Below are 26,034 nucleotides of genomic sequence, written 5' to 3'. Positions count from 1 at the left end.
ATAAAATAAAATAAAATAAATAAATAAATATTGGAAGTCGACCCATTTTAAAGCTGTGCCAAGGTTGTAAACTATGTAAAGGCAGCATCCTGAGCTGCCTTTTTCTGTTTTTTGGTTGAAAAAAAACAACAGTCCTCCTGAAGAAATCTACCCCCCCACCAGCCCCCTCCCAGTTCCAGCCAGGTACACCTCTCAGGTGGGCGGAAGAACAGATAAAGAAGAACGATAAGGCGCATGCGCGGGTCTTCTGTCTTCCCCCCCCCCTTCACCCTTCCTTGCCTGAACAGCCGGGCAAGATTCCTTTTGCGCCTGCGCTTTGGGCCTCTCCACCGACGGGTGGTGGTGGTTATTGGGGGGGGGTAAAACGGAAGAGAAGAAGTACTGGCAGAAGCCGCCCTGTTGAGTCAGGGAAAAAAAAAAAAAGGGAGAGGAAGCGAGGCGAAAAGGGCGGCGCCGCGCGTGCGCGCCGAGGAGAGCCGCTCGAGCCACTGGCGGTTTTCCCCCCCCCCTCAGCCGCCCGGGCGGAGGAGAGTGCGCATGCGCCTGGGAGGGGAAGCGACGAGCGGCGGGGCGGGGGCTGTCGCCGTCGCTGCAGCCGCCGCCGCCGCTGTCAGTTCCGGCTGCAGGTCGAGGAGCCGATCCGGCCTCGGCGCCGCCTGAGGAGACTCGGCCTTCGCGCCCAAGACGGGAGCGGCCGCTCCCCCGGAGCCCCACCCCCACCCCCGCAAGCGGCCATGGCCCGGGACTACGACCACCTCTTCAAACTCCTCATCATCGGCGACAGCGGTGAGGGCGGAGGGCCGCCGGGGAGGCCTCTCCCGGCCGGGGTGTCCAGCTCGGACCGAGCCTGGGCTTTCTGAGGGCGGGGAAGGCGGATGGGCGGCGTGGGGGAGGGGAGAGAATGGGGGAGGAGGACCCTGAGGAGGGGGGAGGGGGGAGGGGCTGAGGAGGTTTTTTGAGGGGGGGCAAGACCCCGAGGAGGGGGGTTGGGAAGCAGGGGGAGACCCTCCCCCAAGAAGGTAAGGGAGGGGCCTTTGAATAGGAGAAGGGATTGGGGGGGGGGGTCCTGATAGGAAAGAGGGAGCAAGACCCCTAGGAGGGGAGAGGAAAGCAGGGGGAGACCCCCCCCAAGAAGGGGTAAGGGAGGGGCCTCAGAATAGGAATAGGGGTTTTGGGGGGGTCCTGATAGGAAAGGGGGGAGGAGGACCCCCTAGGAGGGGGAAGGGAAGCAGGGGGAGACCACCCCCAAGAAGGGGTAAGGGAGGGACCTCTGAATAGGAGGAGGGATTGTGGGGGGGGGTCCTGATAGGAAAGGGGGGGAGGAGGATCCCCCTAGGAGGGGAGAGGAAAGCAGGGGGAGACCACCCCCAAGAAGGGGTAAGGGAGGGGCCTCAGAATAGGAATAGGGGTTTTGGGGGGGTCCTGATAGGAAAGGGGGAGGAGGACCTCCTTAGGAGGGGGGAGGGAAGCACGGGGAAACCCCTCCCCAGAAGGACTTGAGGTAAGAGAAGGGCCTCTGAATAGGAGGAAGGGTTTGGGGGGGGTCCTGATAGGAAAGGGCGGAGGAGGACCCTCTAGGAGGAGGGAGGGAGGGAAGCAGGGGGAGAACCCTCCCTCCAGAAGGACTTGAGGTAAGGGGGGACCTCTGAATAGGAGGAGGGATTTGGGGGGGATTCCTGATAGGAAGAGGGGAACAGGATCCCTTGGAGGGGGGAGGGAAGCAGAGAAGCAGGGAGAGACCCACCCCCAAGAAGAACCAGGTAAGGGAGGGACCTCAGAATAGGAGGAGGGGGAGCGGAGGATTGTATTGGGTGGGGTCTTGATAGGAAGGAGGGAGAAGGACCCCTAGGGGGAGGAGGGAAGCAGGGGGAGACCACCCCCAAGAAGAAATTAAGGGGCAAGGCCTCAGAATAGGAGGAGGGGGGAGCTGGAGGATTGTCTTGGGGGTCCTGATAGGAAGTGGGGAGCAGGGCCCCTAGGAGGGAAGAGGGGGGCAGACAATCAGAGAGAGACCCCCCCAGAAGGACAAGGTAAGGGAGTGGCCTCAGAATAGGAGGAGGGGGAGCACAAGGATTGTCTTGGGGGGTCCTGATAGGAAATGGGGGAGTAGGACCCCAAGGAAGGTGGGGGGAGGAGGGGAACAAAGGCCCCCTGAATATTTGAAGGACCCAAAAGGGAGTTAAGGGGCAAAGATCCCAGAAGGATAAGAGGTGGATGGGATGGAGACCCTGGGGGGGGGTATTTGGGGAGGGGGATCCAAGCTGGATCTGCTCCGCTCTGGGCCAGTAGGTCTCTGGCCATGGCAGGAGGGGTTTTGGCTGGAGAAGCTGATGATGGTTTTCCCCTTCAATGTGTTTTCATCTTCTATATTGTGGTGGTGTTTTCTTGGGGGTTTCATGGTTTTCCTTTCCTGGAGAAATTATGGAGGTTCTCAGTCATCCAGGTGATAAAGGTGTTTTCTTTTTTTCAAAAGGCAACTGGACTTTCTTGTTTTTTCCATGAAGACGTTTCTCTTCTCATCCAAGAAGCTTCTTCAGGAGCCGACCTGCAAAAAGGAGACCTGAGGAAGCTTCTCCGATGAGAAGCGAAACGCCTTCAAGCAAAAACCCAGAAAGTCCAGTTGCCTTTTGAAAAAAAAAAAAAAAAAAGGAAAAAAAAGCACCTTCGGAGTTTCCTCGATAAAGAATCTGGTTGGGTTGTGATGCGTCTATCAATAACAATAAACCAGGATCGACATGGCACCTTTATGCAATTGGCATTAAGTAACATCTTTTTTTTTTATTTTATTTTGCAAAGCGGTCAAATGGGCAGAAGAATCCAGATTGTTGCGTCTTTAAGCAGGGATGAAATACCTGTTGTTTGGAAGCCTGGAGAGCCCGACTGCCAGTCACTGGTTTTGAATCTGCATGATATATCCCGCTTAAGCGTCATTTTGCTCAGTTCGTGTCATTTCTGACTTCATACATGAGACGGGCTGAACCATCAACTGGCCCTGTGGCCTGAATTCATGCAACACTCTAAGATAAACTTGGCTTGCTAGTTTTGGTTCAGTTAAGTCATGTGAACGTAGCCAGGGTGAACAGCAGTTCTAGAAAGTTTGTGATTCGACTTGCTGGCTATTGTCTCTCTAGGTTTTTCCCCACAACAGGCATGTTTGTGACTTATCCAAGGCCACCCAGTAATCTTGATGGGTGAGCAAGACTTTTATATAGCACTTCTGATCGCTGAATCACTTTACTTAGTGCTTATTTATTGAATTTATCCCAGGCTTTCTCTGTAGTGAACAGTGATGTTCATGGACATCTTGTGGCCATGATTATAAAATTCTTGCAACTTCCTTCAGAGGTAGATTAGATTTATACAGCCTATTAATAAAGTTAATAGGTCATCCAGTGAAATCTATACCAGGCAGGTTGATTTGAACTATGATCTTTATGGTCTGAGACGCTGACACATACAGGTAGTCCTCGATGTATGCCCACCACAGGGGCCATGAAATTCATTCGTAAAGTGGTGCAGTCATTAAGTGAGGCATCATGTGATTTCACCATCCTTTTTTTTGCTGTGGTTGTTAAGCGAACCACTGTCATGGTCATTAAGTGGGACAGTGATAACAACTTGCAACTTCCCTGCTGGCTTTCCGGGTGACTTTGCTTGTTGGAAGCCAGCTGGGAAGCTCACTTGACAGGTCGTAAATGTAGGACCGTTGCCAAATGCGTGAATCACGATCACATGACTGCACGGATGCTGTGGCAGTTGTAAGTGCGAGGACCGGTGATTCACTTTTTTTAAACGTCTTTTTTGAACAGTTGCTAAACAAGTCGTCGTAAGCAGAGGCCTACCTGTAGATTTTAATTGCCTCGTGCTCTTCTTATGCTTTAATTCTTGCTTAATTTTAAATTTTGCTTAAATGGATAAGCAGGAACCTATTGTTTATCCCGTATTTGAGACCTGGCAGGAAAAGGAGCTTGCCTAAGATTAAATTTTGAATTGAGGATTCTTTTATTCATAACTTGAACTTCTATCATATGCGTAAGCCACCTTTTAGTGAATTCCACTGAACATATTGTGACTTGTTTCTGGGATCTGCTTAGCACTGGGCTGTCTGTTTTTTAAATGTCACGCTGTGTTAGATCACTCTCTGCTCTCCAACTTGGTGTAGATGAAATTATGGATATTCAAGTCCATTTGGCCCAACATTGATGATGATATCTGGAAAGACATGGCCTAACATAAGACACTCTTTGATGTCGCTTAAATGCTGGATTATTTCTTGAACTCAATTATATCCATCATTTCCTTATCTCTTATGGTAGTGATTTAACTTCTAGGCCCCAGGATGGGAGGGTGGCTTGGGGCTGGTAAACAGGAAGAGAAGAGAAGAGTTGAGTTGAGTTGTTGAGTTGAATTCTTTATTGGCCAAGTGTGATTGGACACACAATGAATTTGTCTTTGGTGCATAGGCTCTCAGTGTACATAAAAGAAAAGATACATTCGTCAAGGATCATAAGGTTCAACACTTAATGATAGTCATAGGGAAACAATATAAATTGTAAGGATACAGCAACAAGTTACAGTCATACAGTCGTAAGTGGAAGGAGATGGGTGGTGAGAACAATGAGAAAATTAATAGTAATGCAATAGTGAATAGTTTGACTGTGTTGAGGGAATTATTTGTTTAGCAGAGTGATGGCGTTCGGGGAAAAAACTGTCCTTGTATCTAGTTGTTCTGGTGTGCAGTGCTCTATAGCATGGTTTTAAGGGTAGGAGTTGAAACAATTTATGTCCAGGATGCGAGGGGTCTGTAAATATTTTCACAGCTCTCTTTATATCGGTAGTCCTCGACATATGACCACAATTGAGCCCAACATTTCTGTTGCTAAACAAGATACTTGTTGAATGAGTTTTGTCCCATTTTACAACCTTTCTTGCCATAGTTGTTAAGTGAATTCTTCCGGTTAAGTTAGTCACATGCTTTTTAAGTGATTCTGGCTTCCCCATTGACTTTGCTCGTCAGAAGGTTGCCAAAGATGCTCATTGAAAAACGGCCATAAATTATTTTCTTCAGTGCCATCATAACTTCAAACGATCACTAAAAGAACAGTTGTAAGTCGAGGGCTACCTGTAGTTCACTCCCTGGTGTGATTCAAGCCCATCACTGTCTGATACGTGAAAATCCAGCCTCCAGTATATCAACACAAGGCTTGGACTGTAGGGAGAACCAAATGGAGAAAGACTTAGATTAAAATGGATTTTAAAAAATTACTTCCTTTTAAGGTGAAAGAATCTGAAACATTACAGTGAATTTTGTTAATATAAACGGTGGTAGTTTATAAAGATTATTAAGTGCAAATAGAAATACATATTTTAACAGCAAAGAAGATCAAGCAGGAAAATTGATTGAGGAGAATATATAGTATTTATGTTTTTTACTTGGATTCCGGATTTTGTGCTTCTGATGTAAAAAAAATGAAACTTTTGACTTTGGTTTTGCCAATTAGACAGATTGGTTGTCATAGAAATGGCTAGTTATATACTAATGTGTAAAAGTAAAAGTAAATACTAATGTGTAAAAGTAAAAAAGTTGAGGTTGTAATGTTGTTATCTTGTACTATGCTACAAAAAGTCTGAAGCCAACGCCTTTTTCTTTCTTCCTTTGTACCTCATATTTCCTTTCCCCCTTTTTTCTTCCCTTCACTTCCTCTATTTCTTTTTCTTTGGATTTTATACATTGACAAAACAATAAAAGCTATAGAAAAGAGAAAAGACTAAAATGCACATTGCCTTAAAGCCTCAGGAGGGAGAGTAGGATGTGTATGTAATAAATTACAGTGGATTAATGAAAAATTGGTGTGAAGTACTTCAGAGATAATTCTTAGAGGCTGGATAAAAGAGAAACATAAAACACCTTGAGAAATATGTTTCCTTTAATTGTCCAGCCACCAAATATAAATCTATCCAGAGGTTAGATTTTTAGGTATACGTCATCATAACTGCAGCACAGATAGCTTGTAATTTAATTTTTGCTTAGGGGCCATAACTTTATTTCAAGGAGTAAAGGAGAGGCAACAATAACCTGAAATGCATACAGACTTACTTATAATTGGGGTTAATGTGAAATAATTTCTACCTTTATTCCCAGTCCTTCTGAATAGCAGCAACATCCTAGCGAAAAGGAAAACCGAATCCGGATTGAGGGTTTCCCCCCCCCTGTTTTTAATTTTTTAATTTTTTACAAACATATCAAATCAATGTGTGAACAGTGTGGCACCTGGGTTCTAATACAAATAAAACTAGTAAAATTACAATTATTAGATTCAATCAACTTATATATTTCTAATAATGATACACAATTATAATAAGTTGCAAGCTGTCATTATTCAATTGTTCCATGTTTTCTCTTATTGTTACTTTTGTTTTATTATATAAAAGTGTATACCCTAACACCGCCCCTTCTCTTATTTATCACTTATTCTAACTTTTAATCATATCACCTTTTACTAAAAAGAACATTTTCTTTCTATCCTTCCGAACTTCTAGTCATGTCACCTAAGAAAATAAAGAGAAAGAAAAGCAAAAGCAAATCAAAACATCAACAAAAAAAGAAAATCATCTATCCATCGTCTCTTGCCCGCTTCAATACTTAAATTGCTATGCTTTTTTTTTTTTTTTTTTTTTAACTTGCCAGGGATTGAGTTTTGATCTCCCAACCAGGCAACATAATCACAGTTCATCCAAGGAGCAGTCAAGTATTACACAGATTTTGGATTATCGGAGCCTAGAGATTTGGTGAAAGGGAGGTTTATAAACACCGTGCAGTCTGTAACAACTTTCAGTGCACTTTGAATTCCCGTACTCGATGGACAGCTTGAATGAGCCCTTTTGATCGAAGGACAGTTGCAGGGATATGAGGCAAAACCTTGAAATCTGGGTGTTTAGGTTTGTAGGTCACGCTACAAGAGTCTTAGACTTAATTTCATGTTAATTAAAAGCCTTTTTCCCTTCCCACATCTGACTGTTGTGAAGAATGATTCACTCTCCTCTGTCTTCTCTTTTGTCTTTAACTTAGTTATAGACCCAAGATCTCAGCCTTTTTTTTCTTTCTGTTTTATTGCCTACGCTTCACAAAAGTTCTAGAAAGCAAAAACGAGAGTTTCATGCTTAACAGAGGTGTGAGCTAGAAACCTCAAATTCTCACCTTGCCTACAGTTTTTGTTTATTTATTATTAATATTATCATTTCCTCATTATACTGGTCTTTTCTGTAGTATGGCCTGCCTTACAAGATTATTATAAGGCCGTTGAAATATAAACCGCTTTGTTTCTTCTAATTTCTGCAATGATTGACCTGGTTTATAAGATTATCTGTAAGGCCATTGCCATATAATCTGGTCTGAACATTTTGCAATGTAAGTAGCCCTCAATTTACAGTCGCAATTGAGCCCCAAATTTCTGTTGCTAAGTGAGACATTTGGTAAGTGAATTTTGCTCCATTTTACAACCCTTTCTTGCAACAGTTGTCGAGCAAATCCCTGGGGCTGTTCAGTTTTTTGCAAAAAATGGGGCTGTTTTTGGCCTCCTGAACCCCCACGCGTTGCGTTTTTGCCCTCCCCAGCTCCCAGGAGCACTCTGCAGGCCTCCCAAACTCTTTGCGCATCCTGTTTTTTGCAAAAACGGGCCCATTTTTTGCAAAAACAGGACACGCAGAGGGTTTGGGAGGCCTGCAGAGTGCTCCTGGGGAGGGCAAAAATCTTTTTTTTTTCCTTGTTTACCTCTTCAAAATCTTGGTGCCTCTTATATGCTGAAAAATACAGTAATTATCCACTGTGCAATCTAACAATGATATTTAGTTAATTAAACGTGTCATCAAGCTCAATTAAGTTACATGATTAAACTGAATTAATGTACCCTAACCCTAACCCTGGCCCTGGCCCTGGCCCTGCCACATGCACTTTTCAGGATGCCTACTTTCCTGCCCCCTCCCCCCCACACACCAGGATGTCATTCCAAGATCAGGTATAGCCTCTGGCTCAGGAAAAATAGGTAGCCTTGAGTTAGCAATTGATGGGAAAGTCCCGATCCATTGAAGCCGTCAGTATTGGGCTGAACAAGCTAGTGTGATCTAGTGATCTAAGGCAGTGGTCCCCAACCCCCGGTCCGCGGACCGGTGCCGGGCCGTGGAGTACCTGGCACCGGGCCGCGCAGCGGCCGGGGGACATGAACGCTGCAGCGCAAAGGCTCCTGGGCCGTGCGCAAAAGCTCCTGGGCCGTGCGCAAAAGCTCCTGGGCCGTGCCCCCACCCCTGCGCGCGCTCAGCGGGCCGCGGCGATAAAAAGGTTGGGGACCACTGATCTAAGGCACCAGGCTAAAAACTGGGAGATAGTGAGTTCTAGTCCTACCTTAGCTATGAAAGCCAGCTGCCTGATTTTTGGCCAATCACCAGGAGACAGTGAGTTCTAGTCCCGCCTTGGGCCTGAAAGGCAAGTGGGTGACTTTGGGCCAATCACCAAGAGACCTGAGTTCTAGTCCTGCTTTAGCCATGAAAGCTGGCTGGATGACTTTGGGCCAATGATCAGGAGATGGAGAGTTCTAGTCCCGTCTTAAATCATGAAAACCGGCTGGGTGATTTTGAACCAGGAGACCTGAGTTCTAGTCCTGCCTTAGTTATGAAAGCTGGCTGGATGACTGGGCCAGTCACCAAGAGACCTGAGTTCTAGTCCTGCTTTAGCCACGAAAGCTGGCTGGGTGACTTTGGGCTAATGTTCAGGAGCTGGGGATTTCTAGTCCCCTCTTAAATCATGGAAGCCCACTGGGCGACTTTGAGCCAGTCATTTTCTCTCAGCCCAAGCTACTTCACAGTGGTGTTGTTGTGAGGAAAATAGGAGGAATATCTGTCAGAGATGTTCGCTACCTTGCATTATTTGTAGTAGTAGTAGTAGTAATAATAATAATAATAATAATAATAATAATAATAATAATAATAATATATGTTCGGTACCTTGCATTATTTGTAATAATAATAATGGCAGTATGCAATTTTTTTTAAAGAACCTTCAGAATTACCAAAATTTAAAGCTGGTTTCCCTGATTTCCTTAGGAGCACAGCAGCGTAATAAATATAACAACCAGTTCCGTAGCAAGGCTCCAGGCTCATTACGGATTTGTGATTAAAGCCAGATATAAAATGCACGTTCTCCCTATATACTCATAAGTGTGCAGGCAAAAGAGCTGTCCTCTGCACTCCGAATGGAAAGTCCCCTTTTTCTCTTGCTCCCTGTCAATCTTCCAAGTGAGTCACGTTAGACGGGCAGATGGATGTCGAGCGCTTGCCAGCAGCAAGCTTGAGAATCCTGCTTTGTAGCTCAGGGAGGATGCTGGGATTGTTCCTTTTGCTCAAGATGGAGCTAGTGAGAGTGGCAGGTGGAGGTGTGCGCAGGTAGCCCTCAACGACAAATTTCTGTCGTTGTGCGAGACAGTTGTCTAGCGAGTTTTGCCGCATGCATGGTGGGGGGAATTCTAGGAGTTGAAGTCCCGCCCGTCTTAAACTTGCCGACGTGGAGAAGCACCGCTCTAAGGCGTAATGTTTATTTCTTGTGTCAAACCACCGTCTATGTGGTTTGTAAGCCGTTGTGGCTGAAGGTTGTGTGTAAGTCAAGCTGAACGCAGTTGCGTTTCGTCCTTGTCGTTTGCAACCCGTACAATGCACACTTTCCTCTTATCACACCCAGAACATTCTCGTATCTTCTATGCCTTTTATCGCCATCCTGGGAAGGTTGAGTGCAGCTTGGCAGAAATGGAGGCCCTTGGAGGAGGAGGAGGAGGAGGAGGAGGAGGAGGAGGAGGAGGAGGAGGAGGAGGAGGAGGAGGAGGAGGAGGAAGTGGTGGACACATCCTGTTCTGTATAAGTCTTTGTCTCTAAGACACCAAGGAAAAACATCCCTCTTGGCCTTGAAATTCTCCTCCTGCGGCTTCTTCCATCACACGTAAAACACTTCGGAAATCATCAACATAAGAGTAGAGTAGAGCAGGGGTCTCCAACCTTGACAACTTTAAGCCTGGAGGACTTCAACTCCCAGAATTCCCCCGCCCGCATGCGGCCGTAAAACGGGCCATAACTCACTAAACAACCTTCTCGCGCAATGACAAATTTGTCGTTGAAGGGTACCTGTGCATACCTCCACCTGCTCCAGGACGAAAGGACGAAATGCAACTGCATTCAGCCTAGCAGCTCAACTCACACACAACCTTCATCCACAACGGCTTACAAACCACACAGACTGTGGTTTGACACAAAAAATAAACATTACGCCTTAGAGAGGTGCTTCTCGACGTCAGCAAGTTTAAGACGGGTGGGACTTCAACTCCCAGAATTCCCCCACCCGCATGCGGCCGTAAAATGTAAAATGTTCTCCTGTCTGATCAAGGGGTTGGAAGGGTCTCCAGTGGAAATTAGAAGGGGGCTGCCTTCAAAACTCAACTAAATGTAGACTCTTCCAGATGACTTTCGGGTTGTACTAAATATTGATGGCTGCTGGATTAATATTGCACCATACTGGAGATTTATTGTCTTTCATACATCTTAATTTTATATTGATTTTTATGTTACTCACTGTGAACTTCCATGAGTCCTCTGGGATTGCAGCAGGATATCAGTGTAATAAATAAAATAAATGAATCTTTTACTTAAGGGGGCAGTGGTATTCCCGAAGGGAAGCCCACTTTCACCACGTTCAAATAGCACAAAAGATGTCTAATATTGTGTGTTTTAAAGGTGCCCAGATCCAACTTGCCATGCTATGCCTACCGTATTTCCCTGAAAATAAGTCCCAACCGGAAAATAAGCCCTAGCATGGTTTTTTTCAGGATGCTTGTAATATAAGCCCTACCCCAAAAATAAGCCCTAGTTAAGATCTTATTTAGAATAACAGACTTGGAAGGAACCTTGGAGGTCATCTAGTCCAATTGCACCGCCCAAGCAGACCCTACACCATTTCTGACAGATGGCAATCCAGTCTCCTCTTGAAAGCTTCCAGGGATGAAGCTCCCACAACTTCCAAAGGCAACTTCTGTTCCGGGGGTCGATTGTTCTCACTGTCAGAAAACTCCTCCTTATTTCTAGGTTGAATCTCTCCTTGATCATCCATTATTCCTTGTCTGGCCTTCGGGTGCTTTGGAGAATAGCCCCCTCCTCTCTATGGCAGCCCCTCAAATATTGGAAGACTGCTCTCCTGTCTCCCCTGGTCCTTCTCTTCACTAGACTAGCCAGGCCCAGTTCCTGCAACTGTTCATCATATGATGAACAATTGAGGGAGCTAGGTATGTCTAGTCTTAACGAAAAGAAGGACTAGGGGAGACATGATAGCTGTCTTCCAGTACTTGAGGGACTGTCCCAGAAAATAGACTTGACTTATTCTCCATAGCATCTGTGGGCAGGACAAGAAGTAAGGGATGGAAGCTTATCAAAGAGAGATCTAACGCAGAATTAAATAGAAATTCCCTGTCATAAGAACAGTTAACCAATAGAGCAGCTTGCCTACCAGAATTGTGGGTGCTCCAATCACCAGAGGTTTTCAAAAATAGACCGGACAGCCAATTGACTGAGATGGTGTGGGGTCTCCTGCTAGAACAGGGGTCGGCAACCTTAAATACTCAAAGAGCCCCAAAGGTCCTAACCGGAAGCCCCCGTTCAATTCTGGAGCTGACCGGAAGTCCGGTTCCCCCAACATGGTTTCCTCCTAGCGCAGCGTCCTTTTTCGTCTGCTGACCGGAAGTCCGTTTCCCCCACCATAGAGTCTCCTAGCGCAGCATCCTTTTTCCTCTACCTACCCTAACCGAAAGCCCTCTGTGGTGCCGACCAGCGACAGGGAGCCGCAGCAGAGAGATGAAAGAGCCACATGCGGCTCCAGAGCCGCGAGTTGCTGACCCCTGGACTAGAAGACCTCCAAGTACCCTTTCAGCCCTATGATTCCACGACGCCCTTCTTTCTTGCTGAGCAGATGTGCAAACACCTGCCAGCTCCAGGCAGTATCCAGGCAAGGCACGTACCCTATAAATATTCAAACAGGAATGGCACAGTAAACAGCATTAAAAATAAAATGCTGCTGTCTTGTTGCTCCAGCAATGACTGGCAGAACTTAAAAGTTTTTTTCTTCTTTCCTTTTCTTCGCGCAGGTGTTGGCAAGAGCAGTTTGCTCCTACGTTTTGCAGACAACACTTTCTCAGGTAAGGTAGGCCTTGGGCCCTTCCAGCATCCTGGGGTCATATGATCACCGTTTGCAACGTTCCGACGAGCAAAGTCAACGGGGGTGGTGGGGGGAACCAGATTGATTTAACAGCCACGTTCCTCATTTAAGAGCCGCAACGATTCGCTGAATAACAGCAGTCAGAAAAAGCTCATTTTACAAATTTTCCCACTTAGCTACATACATTTTGGGCTCAGTGGCGGTCGTACTTTGAGGGTTACCTGCAGTGCATTGCAAGCCACCTGCTTTTCGAACTCCTGATTTATCTGCGTCATGTTTTCAAGCCTTTTAAAAAGAGGGTTTTTTTTTTAAAAAAAAAAAAGAGGCTTGTATTGGAAATATATATAAATAAATAATGAATGCAAGGTGTCTCCTTGCACGATATAATGGTAGCTTTGTGTGGCCCTTCACTATTTGCCTTTTAATTGTCATTTCATCTTTGCAGTTTGGGGGCTGTTTATTTTTACGATCACGGTAAATTAAGCATCTTCCTTCCCTGCTAAAAATGCTTTAATGGAGACATTCCCCCCCCCTTTTTAAAAAGAATAATGAGAGTTTTCGGGGGGGGGGAGCCTTAAAAAATTAGTTTCAACAGGAAACAGTGGGAGGCCAAGAATATTTTCCCTTAGATAATTTGTCAGCTGCCGAAAAAGGATTCCTAGTCAATGCTGCATCATTCAGAAGCAGCCAGCTGTGCATAATTGGCTTGTGAGTACCCTCAGAAACTCTCACAATTTCTCTGCTGTTTTTTTCCCCCCTCCCCATGCAGGCAGTTACATTACCACAATTGGGGTCGACTTCAAAATTCGGACAGTTGAAATCAACGGGGAAAAAGTCAAGCTACAGATCTGGGACACTGCAGGACAGGAGCGCTTCCGGACAATCACATCGACGTAAGTAAACAACCCAATCTGATAACTGGATTTCATCCTGGGTTTGTTCTGATGAGATTAAAGATGACGATTTCTTCTTCCTAGCTCTTGTTTCAAACTTTTCTTCTGCCCCGTTTGCCTCATGAGCCAGATTGTAATCCACAAAAGGTACAAAATATTAAAAGTACAGACGGAAGTGTTTGTGGGTTTTTGTCTTAATATAATACAGTGGCACCTCGGTACTCCTGGTAATTGGTTCCGGGAGGCGCTATGAGTACCAAAAATGAATACCAAACAATTTTCCTCCCAGAAAGAATGATGTAGTGAGTCACAAGGCGGATAAATTCAAGCAATCAGCAGGAGACTGTGAGTTCTAGTCCCACCTTAGCCATGAAAGCCAGCTGGGTGACTTTGGCCCAGTCCCCCGGAGACTGTGAGTTCTAATCCTGCCTTAGGTGTGAGGGTCTGCTGGGTGACTTTGGATCAGTCACACTCGCTCAGCCCAGCCTACCTCACAAGGATGTTGGAAAAGAAGAGGAGAGAGATATATTCTCCCCCCCCCTCTCTCTCTTTGTCTAAATAATATGCCTAGCACTCATTGACTGATTGCAGTACTTTGCATGGCCTCGCATTGAGGTTAGAGGCTTCCTTGAAGGGCCTTGCATCCCAACTTCCATCAAATTAAACTCCCAGTTTAATTTGCTCTTGAATTAACGCAGGAGTATGGCTAAAATTTCTGGCTTAGTCTGAGTAGGCCCTCAGTTCCGCATGAGACGGTGTTACAACTCGGGAACTGAGCTCAGTGAGAGGCTTTTTCTCTGTTGCTGCCAGCTCCCTTTCACACCAACAGAAGCCTGAACAAACGCTGAGGTTTTGTTTTCTATACAGGAGGTTGTCATAGAGTCCTGGCAGAGCGAGTTCAGGGAAAGAAAGGATAGGCTAGCTGTGATTCATGGCCTGCTTGAAAACGGGGGGGAAACCCCACAGAAGTCATTCGGATGCTTTGACGCTGAAATCTTTTTTATCCTAGCAGGGATGATTCGTCCAGCCAGTTCTAGCCATTTCATTCTCTCGCTCTCTCTTTTCATTCAAGCGGATTGTTCGCTAGGGAAAAATGAGGAATTTTACAATATAATATTTTCACTGGCTCATTGCTCTGTTGTTGTTGGGTTTTTTTTTTCAAAGAAACCTGAGAATTGTCTCTTGTGAGGAAGGCAAAAGGTATTTCCAGCATAGTATTTCCATTTTCCCTAAAATAGATTTTACAAGGTCGCTTTGGAAGAATTCTTGAGTGGCCTAAAATATCTCCGCTCTATACATATGCCTTCACCGCAGCCCCTGTACGTAAAGGGCCGGACCTGATTTAGAGCAGACGATATTTAAAATGTCGAATGCAATGGTTTTTTTTTAAGCTTTGCACCAGACTCAGGAAGGCAGGAACAAGAGCGAAAGCTAAGCAAAGGAACAAAAATTCCAATTGGTCATTGATCGATCAATTCTGATGGCTGCTGCTTTTCGCAGGAGGAATTCTTACTTGTGATGTTTAGGTTAGCTTGGCCAATAAGATTGAAGGATGACTCAGATTCCCCAGAATCCACTGAGATATCGTTGCACTGGTGAGCCCATAGTTGAAATACCAACTCCCAATTCTGGTCACCACAATGCAAAAAAAATAAAATAAAAATAAAGTTGAGACTCTAGAAAGATGAAGGGTTGGAACTGGGTGTGTCTAGTCTAAGAAAGAGAAGGACTAGGGGTGATATGATAGCAGTCTTCCAATATCTGAGGGACTGTCACAGAGAGGAAGGGGGGGTCAACCTCTTCTCCAAAGCACATGAGGGCAGGACTAGAAGTAATAGATGGAAGATGTTTACATTATAAACAGATTGTTAAAGAGTTATCCTGTAGTTAGATGGGCGGCCAATACATTTTACAGTAAAGGATGGATGGATGGATGGATGGATGATAGATAGATAGATAGATGATAGAGATGGATGGATGGATGAAAGGAAAGAAAAACAGAAAGAAAAACAAAAAGGAAAGAAAAAGAAAGAAAGAAAGAAAAAGAAAGAAAGAAAGAAAGAAAGAAAGAAAGAAAGAAAGAAAGAAAGAAAGGATGGATATCCTGTAGTTATCCTGTAGTTAGATAGGTGGCCAATAAATTTTACAGGAAAGAAAGAAAGAAGAAAGAAAGAAAGAAAGAAAGAAAGATAGATAGATAGATAGATAGATAGATAGATAGATAGATAGATAGATAGATATGGATGGATGGATGGATGGATGGATGGAGATTCAACCTAGAATTAAGGAGAAATTTCTTGACAGTGAGTACAATTAATCAGAAATCGTGGGTACTCTGGAGGTTTTCAAGAAGAGTCTGGAGAGCCATTTGTCTAGAATAGTATTGGGTCTCCTGCTGCCGGCAACGGGGTGGACTACAAGACCTCCAAAGGTCCCTTCCAGGCCTACGATTCTACATTCTATCAATAAGTCTTTGAGGATTGGACTAAAATATGTCTCCCATTTTTACAGTGTAGGGGAAGGCGATTCTGCCAAACCCCCAAATTAAAAAAAAACCTGGCATGGCGGCATACATGTATCTTAAAACTCCCTTGTGCACTTCATAAGGGCCGCAGGCAGAGCGTGTGAGTGCACGGGGCATAGCAACCCTGACTTCCTCACCAACCCAAAGCATATCCTTTGTGGTTTGTGCTGTGTGGGCCACCCTATGGCAGGAAATACAGACAGGGAGGGAGGGGGAGAGACAGAGACAGAAAGACAGAGACAGAGACAGAGACAGAGACAGAGAGACATGCAACCTACATCCATCTGCAACCTACAATGATGGCTTAGGTGGTGTCTAATGCCCACTTTTCCTGTAGGGAAAACCGTGAAAGGAGATTTCTAAATGAGAACAGAAGAATCTATGCCAGGTCTGTGCCGCCACTCCAACTCTCAGTGCAGGGCGAGGCCTAAAGGCTGAGTATGTCTTTGAAGTTCCCCAAAAGTGTGACCATGTGGTCTGTGCCGAGGATCTCGGTTTTTTTCAGAAGAGAGAGTGAAAGAGAGAGTTAGTTTTTTAAATCTCTTTCTGACTTCTGCTGGTGTGAAGATTGCTTAAGCAATCCGCACCAGGCGGAACTGTTTCAACATAAGACTTCCTTTGCTCGCAATGCCGAACTTCAATATCCTGAGTGCTGTGGGCCAGTCGCACTATTAGCAAATCCGAAGTCAGCTTTGTCCAAGGGCAAAAATCCATTGCCAAGATCTGGTGCATTCAGATGTCTCCCCTGGAGAAAAGTTCCAGGTCAGAAGTAGGACTCCTATCCACAGTTCCTCTTGTTATTGGGGGTACGTTACCCTTATGTATCCCTATTGATGTTCTAAAGCAGGGGTATCTCTGCTATCCTGTCTCCCCTGCTCCTTCTCTTCACAAGACTAGCCAGGCCCAGTTCCTACAACCGTTCATCGTATGTTTTAGCCTCCAGTCCCCTCATCATCTTTGACCTTGGAGGTCGTCTAGTCCAACCCCCCGCCCAAGCAGGAGACCCTATACCATGTCTAACAAGTGACAGTTCACTTTCTTCTTAAAAGCCTCCAGTGATGAAGCTCCCACAACTTCTGAAGGCAACTTCTGTTCCACGGGATGATTGTTCTCACTGTCAGAAAATTCCTCCTTATTTCTAGGTTGAATCTCTCCTTGTTCAGTTTCCATCCATTATTCCTTGTCTGGCCTTCAGGTGCTTTGGAAAATAGCTTGACCCCCTCCTCTCTGTGGCAGCCCCTCCAAATATTGGAAGACTCCTATCCTGTCTCCCCTGGTCCTTCTCTTCACTAGACTAGCCATGCTCAGTTCCTGCAACAGTTCATCGTATTCTGTATTCTGTTCTTCCCCACCTGTTTCTTCTCTCCTGAATTTCTCATCCGCTTGAGGGAGGCTCCTGGGGGCAGCCGTTGTCCCCAGCTCACAAAGTCCTCTCCACAGCAACCTGATATTTCAAACCTGCCAATTCTGCTTCCCACAGATCTCTTTCGGCTTCTTTCCACATCATGCGCTTCCCCCGTAGTGTTAATGTGCTGAAAGAAGAGCCAGCAACCTGACCGATCTCTTTCTCTCTCCTTTTTTATCCCCTCCACCACCACTTTCCAAGCTCTGGATTCTTCTCTTCTGCCCAATGGTTTTATTTGATTAATCTGAGGATTTAGAGGGCTCTCCGCAGCCATCGTTTCCCCGAGGCATATCCATATTTTCGTTTTCTTACCATAAGAAAAGGGGGACGCGGTGGCTCAGTGGCTGAGACGCTGAGCTTGTCGATCGAAAGGTCGGCAGTTCAGCGGTTCGAATCCCTAGCGCCATATAAAGGGGTGAGCTCCCGTTCATTGTCCCAGCTTCTGCCAACTAGCAGTTCGAAAGCACATAAAGAAAATGCAAGTAGAAAAATAGGGACCACCTTTGGTGGGAAGGGAACAGCACTCCGTGCGCCTTTGGCGTTGAGTCCTGCCGGCCACATGACCACGGAGACGTCTTCAGACAGCGCTGGCTCTTTGGCTTGGAAACAGAGATGAGCACCGCCCCCTAGAGTCGGGAACGACTAGCACATATGTGCGAGGGGAACCTTTACCTTTACCTTTAGAAGAAGTTTGTATGCAGAGCTGGAAAAGGAGTATAAGGGTGCAGAGAAGAGCAACTAAGACGATGAAAGGCCTGGAGACAAAAACATATGAAGAACGGTTGCAGGAACTGGGTATGGCCAGTCTAGAGAAAAGAAAGACCTTGGGGGGGGGGGATCATGATAGCAGTCTTCCAGTATTTGAGGGGCTGCCACAAAGAGGAGGCATTATTTTCCAAAGCACCAGAAGGCAGGAGAAGAAACAATGGATGGAAATTAATCAAGGAGAGAAGCAACCTGGAATTAAGGAAAAACTTCCTAACCGTGAGGACAATTAACCAGTGGAACAGCTTGCCACCAGAAGTTGTAGGTGCTTCATTGCTGGAGATTTTTAAAAAAGAGAGCGGACAGCCACTTGTCTGAAATGATATCGGGTCTCCTACTCGCGCAAGGGGTTAGACTAGAAGACCTCCAAGGTCCCTTCCAGCTCTATTCTATTCTAAAGGGGACCGTGAACTCGGGAGTCCGTGGATTTGGGGTCATGCCTTAATAACGCTCATCTCTGTCCTCAGGTATTACCGAGGGACCCACGGGGTCATTGTGGTTTATGACGTCACCAGCGCAGAGTCTTTCGTGAACGTCAAGCGGTGGTTGCATGAAATAAACCAGAATTGCGACGATGTGTGCCGGATATTAGGTAAACTCTCTGGTTTGGAGAAGGTTTTTGATAGAAGAAGGCCCACCTTACTGGAAAGCCTTTATCCCATAATATGCTACTGCAATATGTAAGAAGTACTTAAACTGGGAACTATTTAAATTTTACAAGTCTCCATTTATTTTTCCATGAACTTGGTAAGTAATTTTAGAGAAGCTTGGTCGTGGCCACTGCTTGGCCCACCATTAACTTCTCCCCTATCGTACCGTAGTATTTAATACCCTAGTATTAAAATAACAATTCCAATCTAATCATGGATAGCTTGCCCTAAGAAGAGAGAGAAAGAGAAAAGGAAGGTAGCCAGAAGTGACTAAGCCTGCCTCTTCCAGAACGGCAGCCCTGAGTTTTATAGGCAGTCCTCAACTTATGACTGGTTGCCTAGCAACAGAAATCACAAAGAACCATGTAGGTCATATATGCTGAAATGGACAGATTAACTTTTAAAAATGAAAGATAAAGACGACTCGAAATATTATAGGACGTGGAATAAATTTTATGAATGGATAGAGACAAGAAGTAGAAACGAGAGGGAAGTTTATGAATGTCAGTACAACAGAGATGTATAAAACAATGGATATAATATGGAAAAAATTGTAAATAAGCTAATGTAAGTAGAAACTTAGTTGAAGTTTTCTTTTATTTTCTCTCTTTTTTTTTTAGTTGTATTACTGTAATTACTCTTAACATAGCACAATTATAGTTATTAGCTTGTATGTTAAGATTTACCATTGATTTCTCCCTTGCTCTGCCTTATTTGCATTGTTATCCTGACATAGCACTGTCTTTTCAATAAAATAAATAATAATAATAATAATAATAATAAAGAAATTACAAAGAACCCCTCCCCCCAATAAAGGGGGACTTACAACCCAGATCTGAAATTCCGATGGTCAGGTCCTTGCTGTAGTCACGGAACCAAACTTCAGGTGTTTGAAATAAAAGCCTTAAATTCGCAGCATCCTGCAGTCACGTGACATTTTATGACGAATTTGCCCCCAAACCATCACTTATTTCCAGTTTCCCCGGCAAAACAATCCCGATAGCGAACCATTGATTTCTTTAAAATCATTCACTTTACAACTGACGTGTTCGTTTAATGACCACCTCCCCAAAAAGTCATAAAATCAAGCCGGTCACGTGATAACCTGTTTTACGACCGTCACAACGTGCAAACCATAACGGGCGGTCTCCCATTATGGTCCTCTGTTGCAGTTCCAACCCATCCAGAGGGCTGGAGGAAGGAGCAGTTGTATGTTCCAAACAAGAGATCCTTTTTTTTTTCAAAGGAAGAGATCAAGTATTCCTGTCCTGATTGTATCCTGAATTATTGATGCTTTCTTGAGGTTCCAAAAAAAAAAAAAAGCAATATAGAAATCCCTGGGGCAAAAAAATAAAACTTTCATTACTGCTAGCCCAGATTTTATACCCGCCTCGAGCCTTCAGCGGCTTCTGATCCATTTTTAGAAGTTTGCAGCCGCGGCTTTGTAAGACGCAATGGATGCAAACTAATCAAGGAGAGAAGCAGCCTAGAACTAAGGAGAAATTTCCTGAATAAATTAATCAGTGGAATGACAGTGCTCCAACACCGGAGGTTTTAAAAGAAGAGATTGGACAACCATTTGTCCGAAATGGTAACGGGGTCTCCTCCCTCCTGAGCAGAGGGTCGGACTAGAAGACCTCCGAAGTCCCTTCCAACTCTGTTCATCTGACTTTTGCTTTCCGTTGCTCTCAACAGTTGGCAATAAGAACGATGATCCAGAACGGAAAGTGGTAGAGACGGAAGACGCCTATAAATTTGCTGGGCAGATGGGCATCCAGCTGTTTGAGACCAGTGCCAAAGAGAACATTAATGTGGAAGAGGTAATTGGGAAAGACGGTGGGGGGTGCCAATTTTGCTTCAAGAGCCCAGCCTAATAGTCAAGGGGTGGGAGTTGGTCAAGACTTTTTCCAATCTTTTCTTCCTATTTCACTCATGAGTCCCCCTAACCGTTGGGGGGCTCCTTACACTCCTCGGTCACATATCATAGTTCCTGGGCCCATGTCACAGGGGAAAGTAAGGTGGGATTAAACCTAATCCAGCATGTCAGGACTTTAGAGACAGCATACAGCAAGGCTGACCTCTTCCTAAATTTAGGAAGTCTCCTTAGGCCAGGGGTCGGCAACCCGTGGCTCTGGAGCCGCATGTGGCTCTTTCATCTCTCTGCTGAGGCTCCCTGTCGCTTAAAATATGTGTCACAACCGCCAATGTGCGACACTCACCGGCACGCAATTTATTGAGCTTTTCGACCCCCGGTAGATTTTGTGGCTCCCGGTGTTTTCTGTGGGAAACGATTCCAAATGGCTCTTTGAGTGTTTAAGGTTGCCGACCTCTGCCATAGGCTAACCCTTTAAGGCAGGAGTGTCCAACATGCCAACTTTAAGAGCGGTGGACTTCAACTCTCAGAATTCCCCAGGCAGCATAGAGTGCAGAGAAGAGCAACTAAGATGATTAAAAGCCTGGAGACAAAAACACATGAAGAACAGTTGCAGGAACTGGGTATGGCCAGTCTAGAGGAACAAAAGGACTAGGGGGAGACATGATAGCAATATTCCAGTATCTGAGGGACTGCCACAAAGAAGAGGGAGTCAACTTATTTGCCAAAGCATTAGAACGCAGGACAAGAAATAATGGATGGAAACTAACCAAGGAGAGAATCAACCTGGAATTAAGGAGAAACTTCCTAACAGTGAGGACAATTAACTAGTGGAACAGCTTGCCTCCAGAACTCCATCCATGGAGGCTTTTAAGAAGAGACTGGACAGCCACTTGTCTGAAATGATATCGGGTCTCCTACTTGAGCAAGCAGGGGAAGCGGTGGCTCAGTGGCTAAGACGCTGAGGTTGTTGATCGAAAGGTCGGCAGTTCAGCGGTTCGAATCCCTAGTGCCGCATAACGGGATGAGCTCCTGTTACTTGTCCCAGCTTCTGCCAACCTAGCAGTTCAAAAGCACGTAAAAAATGCAAGTAGAAAAACAGGGACCACCTTTGGTGGGAAGGGAACATCGTTCCGTGCGCCTTTGGCATTGAGTCATGCCAGCCACATGACCACGGAGACGTCTTCGGACAGCGCTGGCTCTTCAGCTTTGAAATGGAGATGAGCACGAGAAATTAATAGAAGAAGAGGGCGGGCATTACAGAAGAGTGACCGTTTGGTAGTCACCTGTGGCCTTGTAACTCCAGCTCAGGTGAAACGATGACTTCCTGTCTCTCAGCATCCCTGTTGTAGCCCGCCAGCGGCCAGCAGAGCTGGCAGGAAATTCGGACAGTGAGGAGGCTGGGGAGGAACATGGGCCAGCCCTGGAGTCTGGAGAAGGTTCGGACGAGGGCTCTGAGTTGGAGGCAGAGAGGGAGCCAGGGCCATCTGGTAGTTCTTTGCTGCCTCCGGAGTCTGACATCAAGGAGGCAGAAGAACAGGAGGAGCCTGTTCCCAGTGTGCGCATGCGCAGAGCTGTCAGGAGACAGGAACAATTAAGAAAACAGGGTCGACTTGGGAGTAAGGCTTGGAGATGATTGGCTCCTCCTATAAGACATAAAAGAGGAGCGAATGGGATGTGAGCTTTTGCAGGAAGCAATTAGTTCATCTGGTCGGTAAAAGCCCTGTTTGACTCTGTGCTAAGTTTGGCCTTGCCCTGCGTGTGGCAGTTAGTTTTCTGGCAGCATTCCAAGGGAGATAAGGTGGGTGTTTGTAAACACTCTCCTGAAAGACTGTTTGAGAAGCCTTTCGGACTGGGAAGGACAATAATTCACAGCCGTTCGAATAAAAGAGCTTTGCCAGGACTAAGATTGTGCTGTATACTTTCTAAGGAAGCCTAAGTCAGAACAATCCCCTCCCTCTCCCTTTCACCCCAGAGGATGCTGGGAGATGTAGTTCAGCAACCATTTCCGAGCCCCTGAAATCAAGGCCTCCGTAGCCCCCCCTTCCTAATTGCCTCCTCCCTCTCCCCCCCCCTTTTTTTATTGATCTCCTTTCCTCCCCAGATGTTCAACTGCATCACGGAGTTGGTTCTTCGGGCCAAGAAAGACAACCTCGCCAAGCAGCAGCAGCAGCAACAGAACGACGTGGTGAAACTCACAAAGAACAGTAAACGGAAGAAGCGTTGCTGTTAATGGCCCTCCTCCTCCTCCTCCTCCTCCTCCTCTGGGGGCGGCAGAGACTGGGCGCTCGGGCAGTCCCGCCCTCGCAGCCTGGCGCAAGCGATGCCCCAGGACTCTTCCCCCCACCACCACCACCTCCCTCCCCGCGTGCCGTTATTTAAAGGAGCTCCCTCCGTCTTCTCGATCAGGAGGCACCTTACCTTGACCGTGCCAAGAACAGGATGGGCTCGGACGAAGGTTCTGCCCATCCTAAAAGTTTATTTTTCTTCCCACCCACCTCCCCTCTTGAAGAGCATCTTAGTAGACGAGGAAGACTTGGCCTACCGAGGGGACTTTAACATTTGTACATAATGTATATGGGCTTTGAACCCAGCCGCACCTCCGCTTCGGGCTTCTGCCTTCTCTGACTCCGCCAATCATGAATTGTTCAGAACTCTTTTTTTTTTGTTCATTTGTTTGTTTTTGTTTACGTGCTCTCTTTCCCCCACCCCCCTCTCCAGAAACACGGTCCAATAATAACCTTAAAACAGGCGGCTCTCGTTGACGGCCGTCATTCTTCATTAGTCTTTAAGCGAGAAGCGGATCCTTGGTTGATCATCGTTTGAAATTCTTTTTTTTTTTTTTCCCCTAAACTCTGGAGTCGTTGGACGTTCCCGGAGTTGTTTTGTGTTCTCTTGTCCTTCAAATTCCCTCCTTTCGAGAGAAGGATAAAAGATCCCGCTTTTGTCACCCCGAAGGCAATTCAAACCTCCGTGGCAGAGAAAAATTAGGATTCAAAACTTGTATTGCCCTCCTGGTAGCATTCCTGTCCTTGTAAGACTTCAAGAACGAAAATAATCTCTTTTTAAAAAAAAAAAAAAAAATAAGCGTGTATCATTCTGTACCAGGTATGAAGGGCGAACCCAGAAATGTGCTTCTGACGGGATCAATTCTTCGTGGTTCTCTTCTTCCTTTCGCCCTCCCTCTTAATTTTGTTTTTCCTTCAGAAGCTGGGAGAATTTGGGAAGGGATGGCTGGATGGTTTTCGTCCGTTCTCGATGCGAACAAAACCTGCCTCTTGGTTCCGATGCTAGCTGCTGAAGAGCGAATAGTTCTTTTAATAATTAGGTTAAAAACAAGGTAATACGAGCTTCACCCAGCATATAATCACCAGCTTTTGATTTGATGCCCCACAGAGCATATCAAGGGGTGCAAAAAGCCACCCAATCCTCGAATCACTGGGACGTCCCACACCCTCTGTTGTCCTGGCATCCGACGATGACCAGGGTCATGTTAAGAGCTGACCATTCAGTGTCGATCCTTGGACTTCGAATCTTGCCGGTAGGGCTCAATAACCCCGTATTTATTATCCAGGCTGCTGTTTAGGACAGGAAGCAGCTACAGCCACCCCGACTCAAAGCAAAAGAAGTGACGAGTTTCCCCTTAAGCCGAAGGGAGTCCTCTTCCACTTCAGCAAGCCGCCTTTCACTGTGGACTTGTAAGATGCTTCCGATCTTCTCGGGAGACAGCTCGGGCCCTGAGCAATTCATGTTTTAGAAGGAACGCCAGCAACGATGGAAGCCCATAAAAGAGGAACGAGAACGGGGGGGTTTGGACGTCGGCAGCAAGAAGCTCCGGGGAATTCTCACCGGTGGGCATTTTCTCAAAAATGCAATGGTCTCTAGCGAACGGGTGGGGCGCGGGAGGCTATTTGCTAAGCCTGGAACCCCGAGTTCTCCCTTGGAAGAGCGGGGGGCTTCTCAAAGCAACATCTCCAGGCCCGTCCGCCGGGTGGGTGGGCTGATACGTAACCTCCAGACGTCGTGAGTGCAGTGGACGGTGCACAGGGTTGGGGGGTGGGGAAGGGGAAGGGGTTGCACCTTAGCAGTGCTAACGTCGAAAGTGAAATGTCTTTAACTGGTTTGCTTTAGATGATTTCTGTATATGGGAACTTTCTAATTAACGCTTTTTAAATAATTAAGTAAAAAAAAAAAACCAACTAAAAATAAAAAGTGCCAAGCTGCCACAGTTTCCTTCCGGGCTCCGGTGTTTGCTTCTCCTTGCCTCCGGCGGTCAAAGCCGCTGGTAGGCGCACCCCACCCCACCCCCAAAATCTTGGGGGCCAACACTTTCCGAAAGCGGTTGGTTTACCCACTGTGGTTTCTTGCACAAAAGGGAGCCGGGTGGCGGCGGGGGGGTTGAATTTCCAAGCTTGGTTGGCCAAATTGTCTCTGTTCTTTTTTTTGGGTGGACGTAAACGGAGAGGATAGTACGTAATACGTTGCATTTGCCTGTGTGTGATTGTGGAGTTTTTTTCCCTCGTGCTAAGTTGATGTGGCCACAAGTAGCAATCGGATCCTCAGGTAGCAGGGAACACGGATTTTTTTTTTTTTCCTTTTCTTACGGTAACAATTCCAAGAGAGAGTGTTTGAACTGTTTAAATAAATAAATTTAAAAAAAAAAAACCTTGAAACCGAAAAATACCTTTTTTTTGTGTGTGTGTGTGTGCGTTGTACGTATATGTGCGTGTGCGGAATGGGACAACTCGCTACAACCAACTTCCTGCGGCCAACTCAACCCAGGACGGTTTAACAATTCACTTTAATTATTTAAAATAAATAAAACATTGCTTTAATTTTTGTCACTCGCATTTCATTCTGCTCTTCCTTCTGCATCCTTTCTTTAATGGTTCTGTTCCACTATTTCTTTGATACCCTGTTTTCCCCAAAATAGGACATCCCCTGATAATAAACCCAATCGGGCTTTTGAGCGCATGGCAATAAGGCCAAGCGCTTATTTCAGGGTTCAAAAAAAATGTAAGACACGGTCTTATTTTTGTGGAAACACGGTATTAGTGTAATAGCAATAGCATTTAGACTTATATACCGCTTCACAGTGCTTTCCAGCCCCTCTCTAAGCGGTTTACAGAGCCAGCCTCTTGCCCTCAACAATCTGGGTCGTCATTTTACCGACCTCGGAAGGACGGAAGGCTGAGTCAACCTTGAGCCTGGTGAGATTCGACCAGCCAAATTGCAGGCAGCCGGCAGTCAGCAGAAATAGCCTGCAGTACTGCACTCTAACCACTGCGCCACCGTGGCTCTTAATTCTTGTCCCACGGCGAGTTGGCCACAGCGAATTGTCCCAGATCCGCTTGTGCATTTGCGACATCAGACTTTTTGCTACATCACTTTAAATCACCGTTTTATCAACCTCGACCAATTTTATAAACCCGTGGACTTTAACTCTCAAATTTCCCCAGCCCAACACATTCCAGTCACTCAATATATTTTATCCAGGGGTTGTGCAAATGCAGCCTTTGCGGTCATTGTAACTGTCTTAAAAATATACATTTTCTAAATAAATAAATGCAAATAAGTAAATAAAAAAAAACATGCCAGTTCCCAAGCGCACCTGAGCTTTGATCTTATGACTGCGGAGAATTTGGGCATGTCACATTTTTCAACTTTCCATTTCCCAAACATT

At 45.8% G+C, this 26,034-nt stretch overlaps 1 protein-coding gene across 2 annotated transcripts; it reads left to right on the top strand.

Annotated features, from left to right (window-relative positions):
* The first annotated feature begins 465 nt into the window (after nucleotides 1-465).
* RAB35 (RAB35, member RAS oncogene family) lies at nucleotides 466-25,016 on the top strand. 2 transcript variants are annotated; one of them, XM_034407669.3, is made up of 6 exons: nucleotides 466-786; nucleotides 12,171-12,221; nucleotides 13,011-13,134; nucleotides 18,296-18,420; nucleotides 20,174-20,298; nucleotides 22,456-25,016. In XM_034407669.3, the coding sequence occupies exons 1-6, from the start codon at nucleotides 735-737 to the stop codon at nucleotides 22,582-22,584; spliced, it is 606 nt and encodes a 201-aa protein (XP_034263560.1). In that variant the 5' UTR covers nucleotides 466-734; the 3' UTR covers nucleotides 22,585-25,016. The 2 variants fall into 2 exon arrangements, with proteins under 2 accessions (XP_034263560.1, XP_034263561.1); XM_034407670.3 differs by lacking the exon at nucleotides 20,174-20,298 and having other exon boundaries at nucleotides 512-786; nucleotides 22,456-22,714.
* The last annotated feature ends 1,018 nt before the right edge of the window (nucleotides 25,017-26,034 follow it).

The sequence above is a fragment of the Pantherophis guttatus genome, chromosome 17 (assembly GCF_059756535.1).
Source record: "Pantherophis guttatus breed Tessera chromosome 17, ASM5975653v1, whole genome shotgun sequence".
Classification (NCBI taxonomy): domain Eukaryota; kingdom Metazoa; phylum Chordata; class Lepidosauria; order Squamata; family Colubridae; genus Pantherophis; species Pantherophis guttatus.
This window is presented reverse-complemented; position numbering and strand designations above follow the sequence as displayed.

What these genes read in the sequence shown, in the direction of transcription:
- RAB35 (XM_034407669.3), top strand. Translation starts at nt 735, where the DNA reads ATGGCCCGGGACTACGACCACCTCTTCAAACTCCTCATCATCGGCGAC. An exon ending in CCTCATCATCGGCGACAGCG is followed by an intron (nt 787 to 12,170) that starts GTGAGGGCGGAG and finishes TTCTTCGCGCAG; the next exon opens with GTGTTGGCAAGAGCAGTTTG. An exon ending in AGAACATTAATGTGGAAGAG is followed by an intron (nt 20,299 to 22,455) that starts GTAATTGGGAAA and finishes TTTCCTCCCCAG; the next exon opens with ATGTTCAACTGCATCACGGA.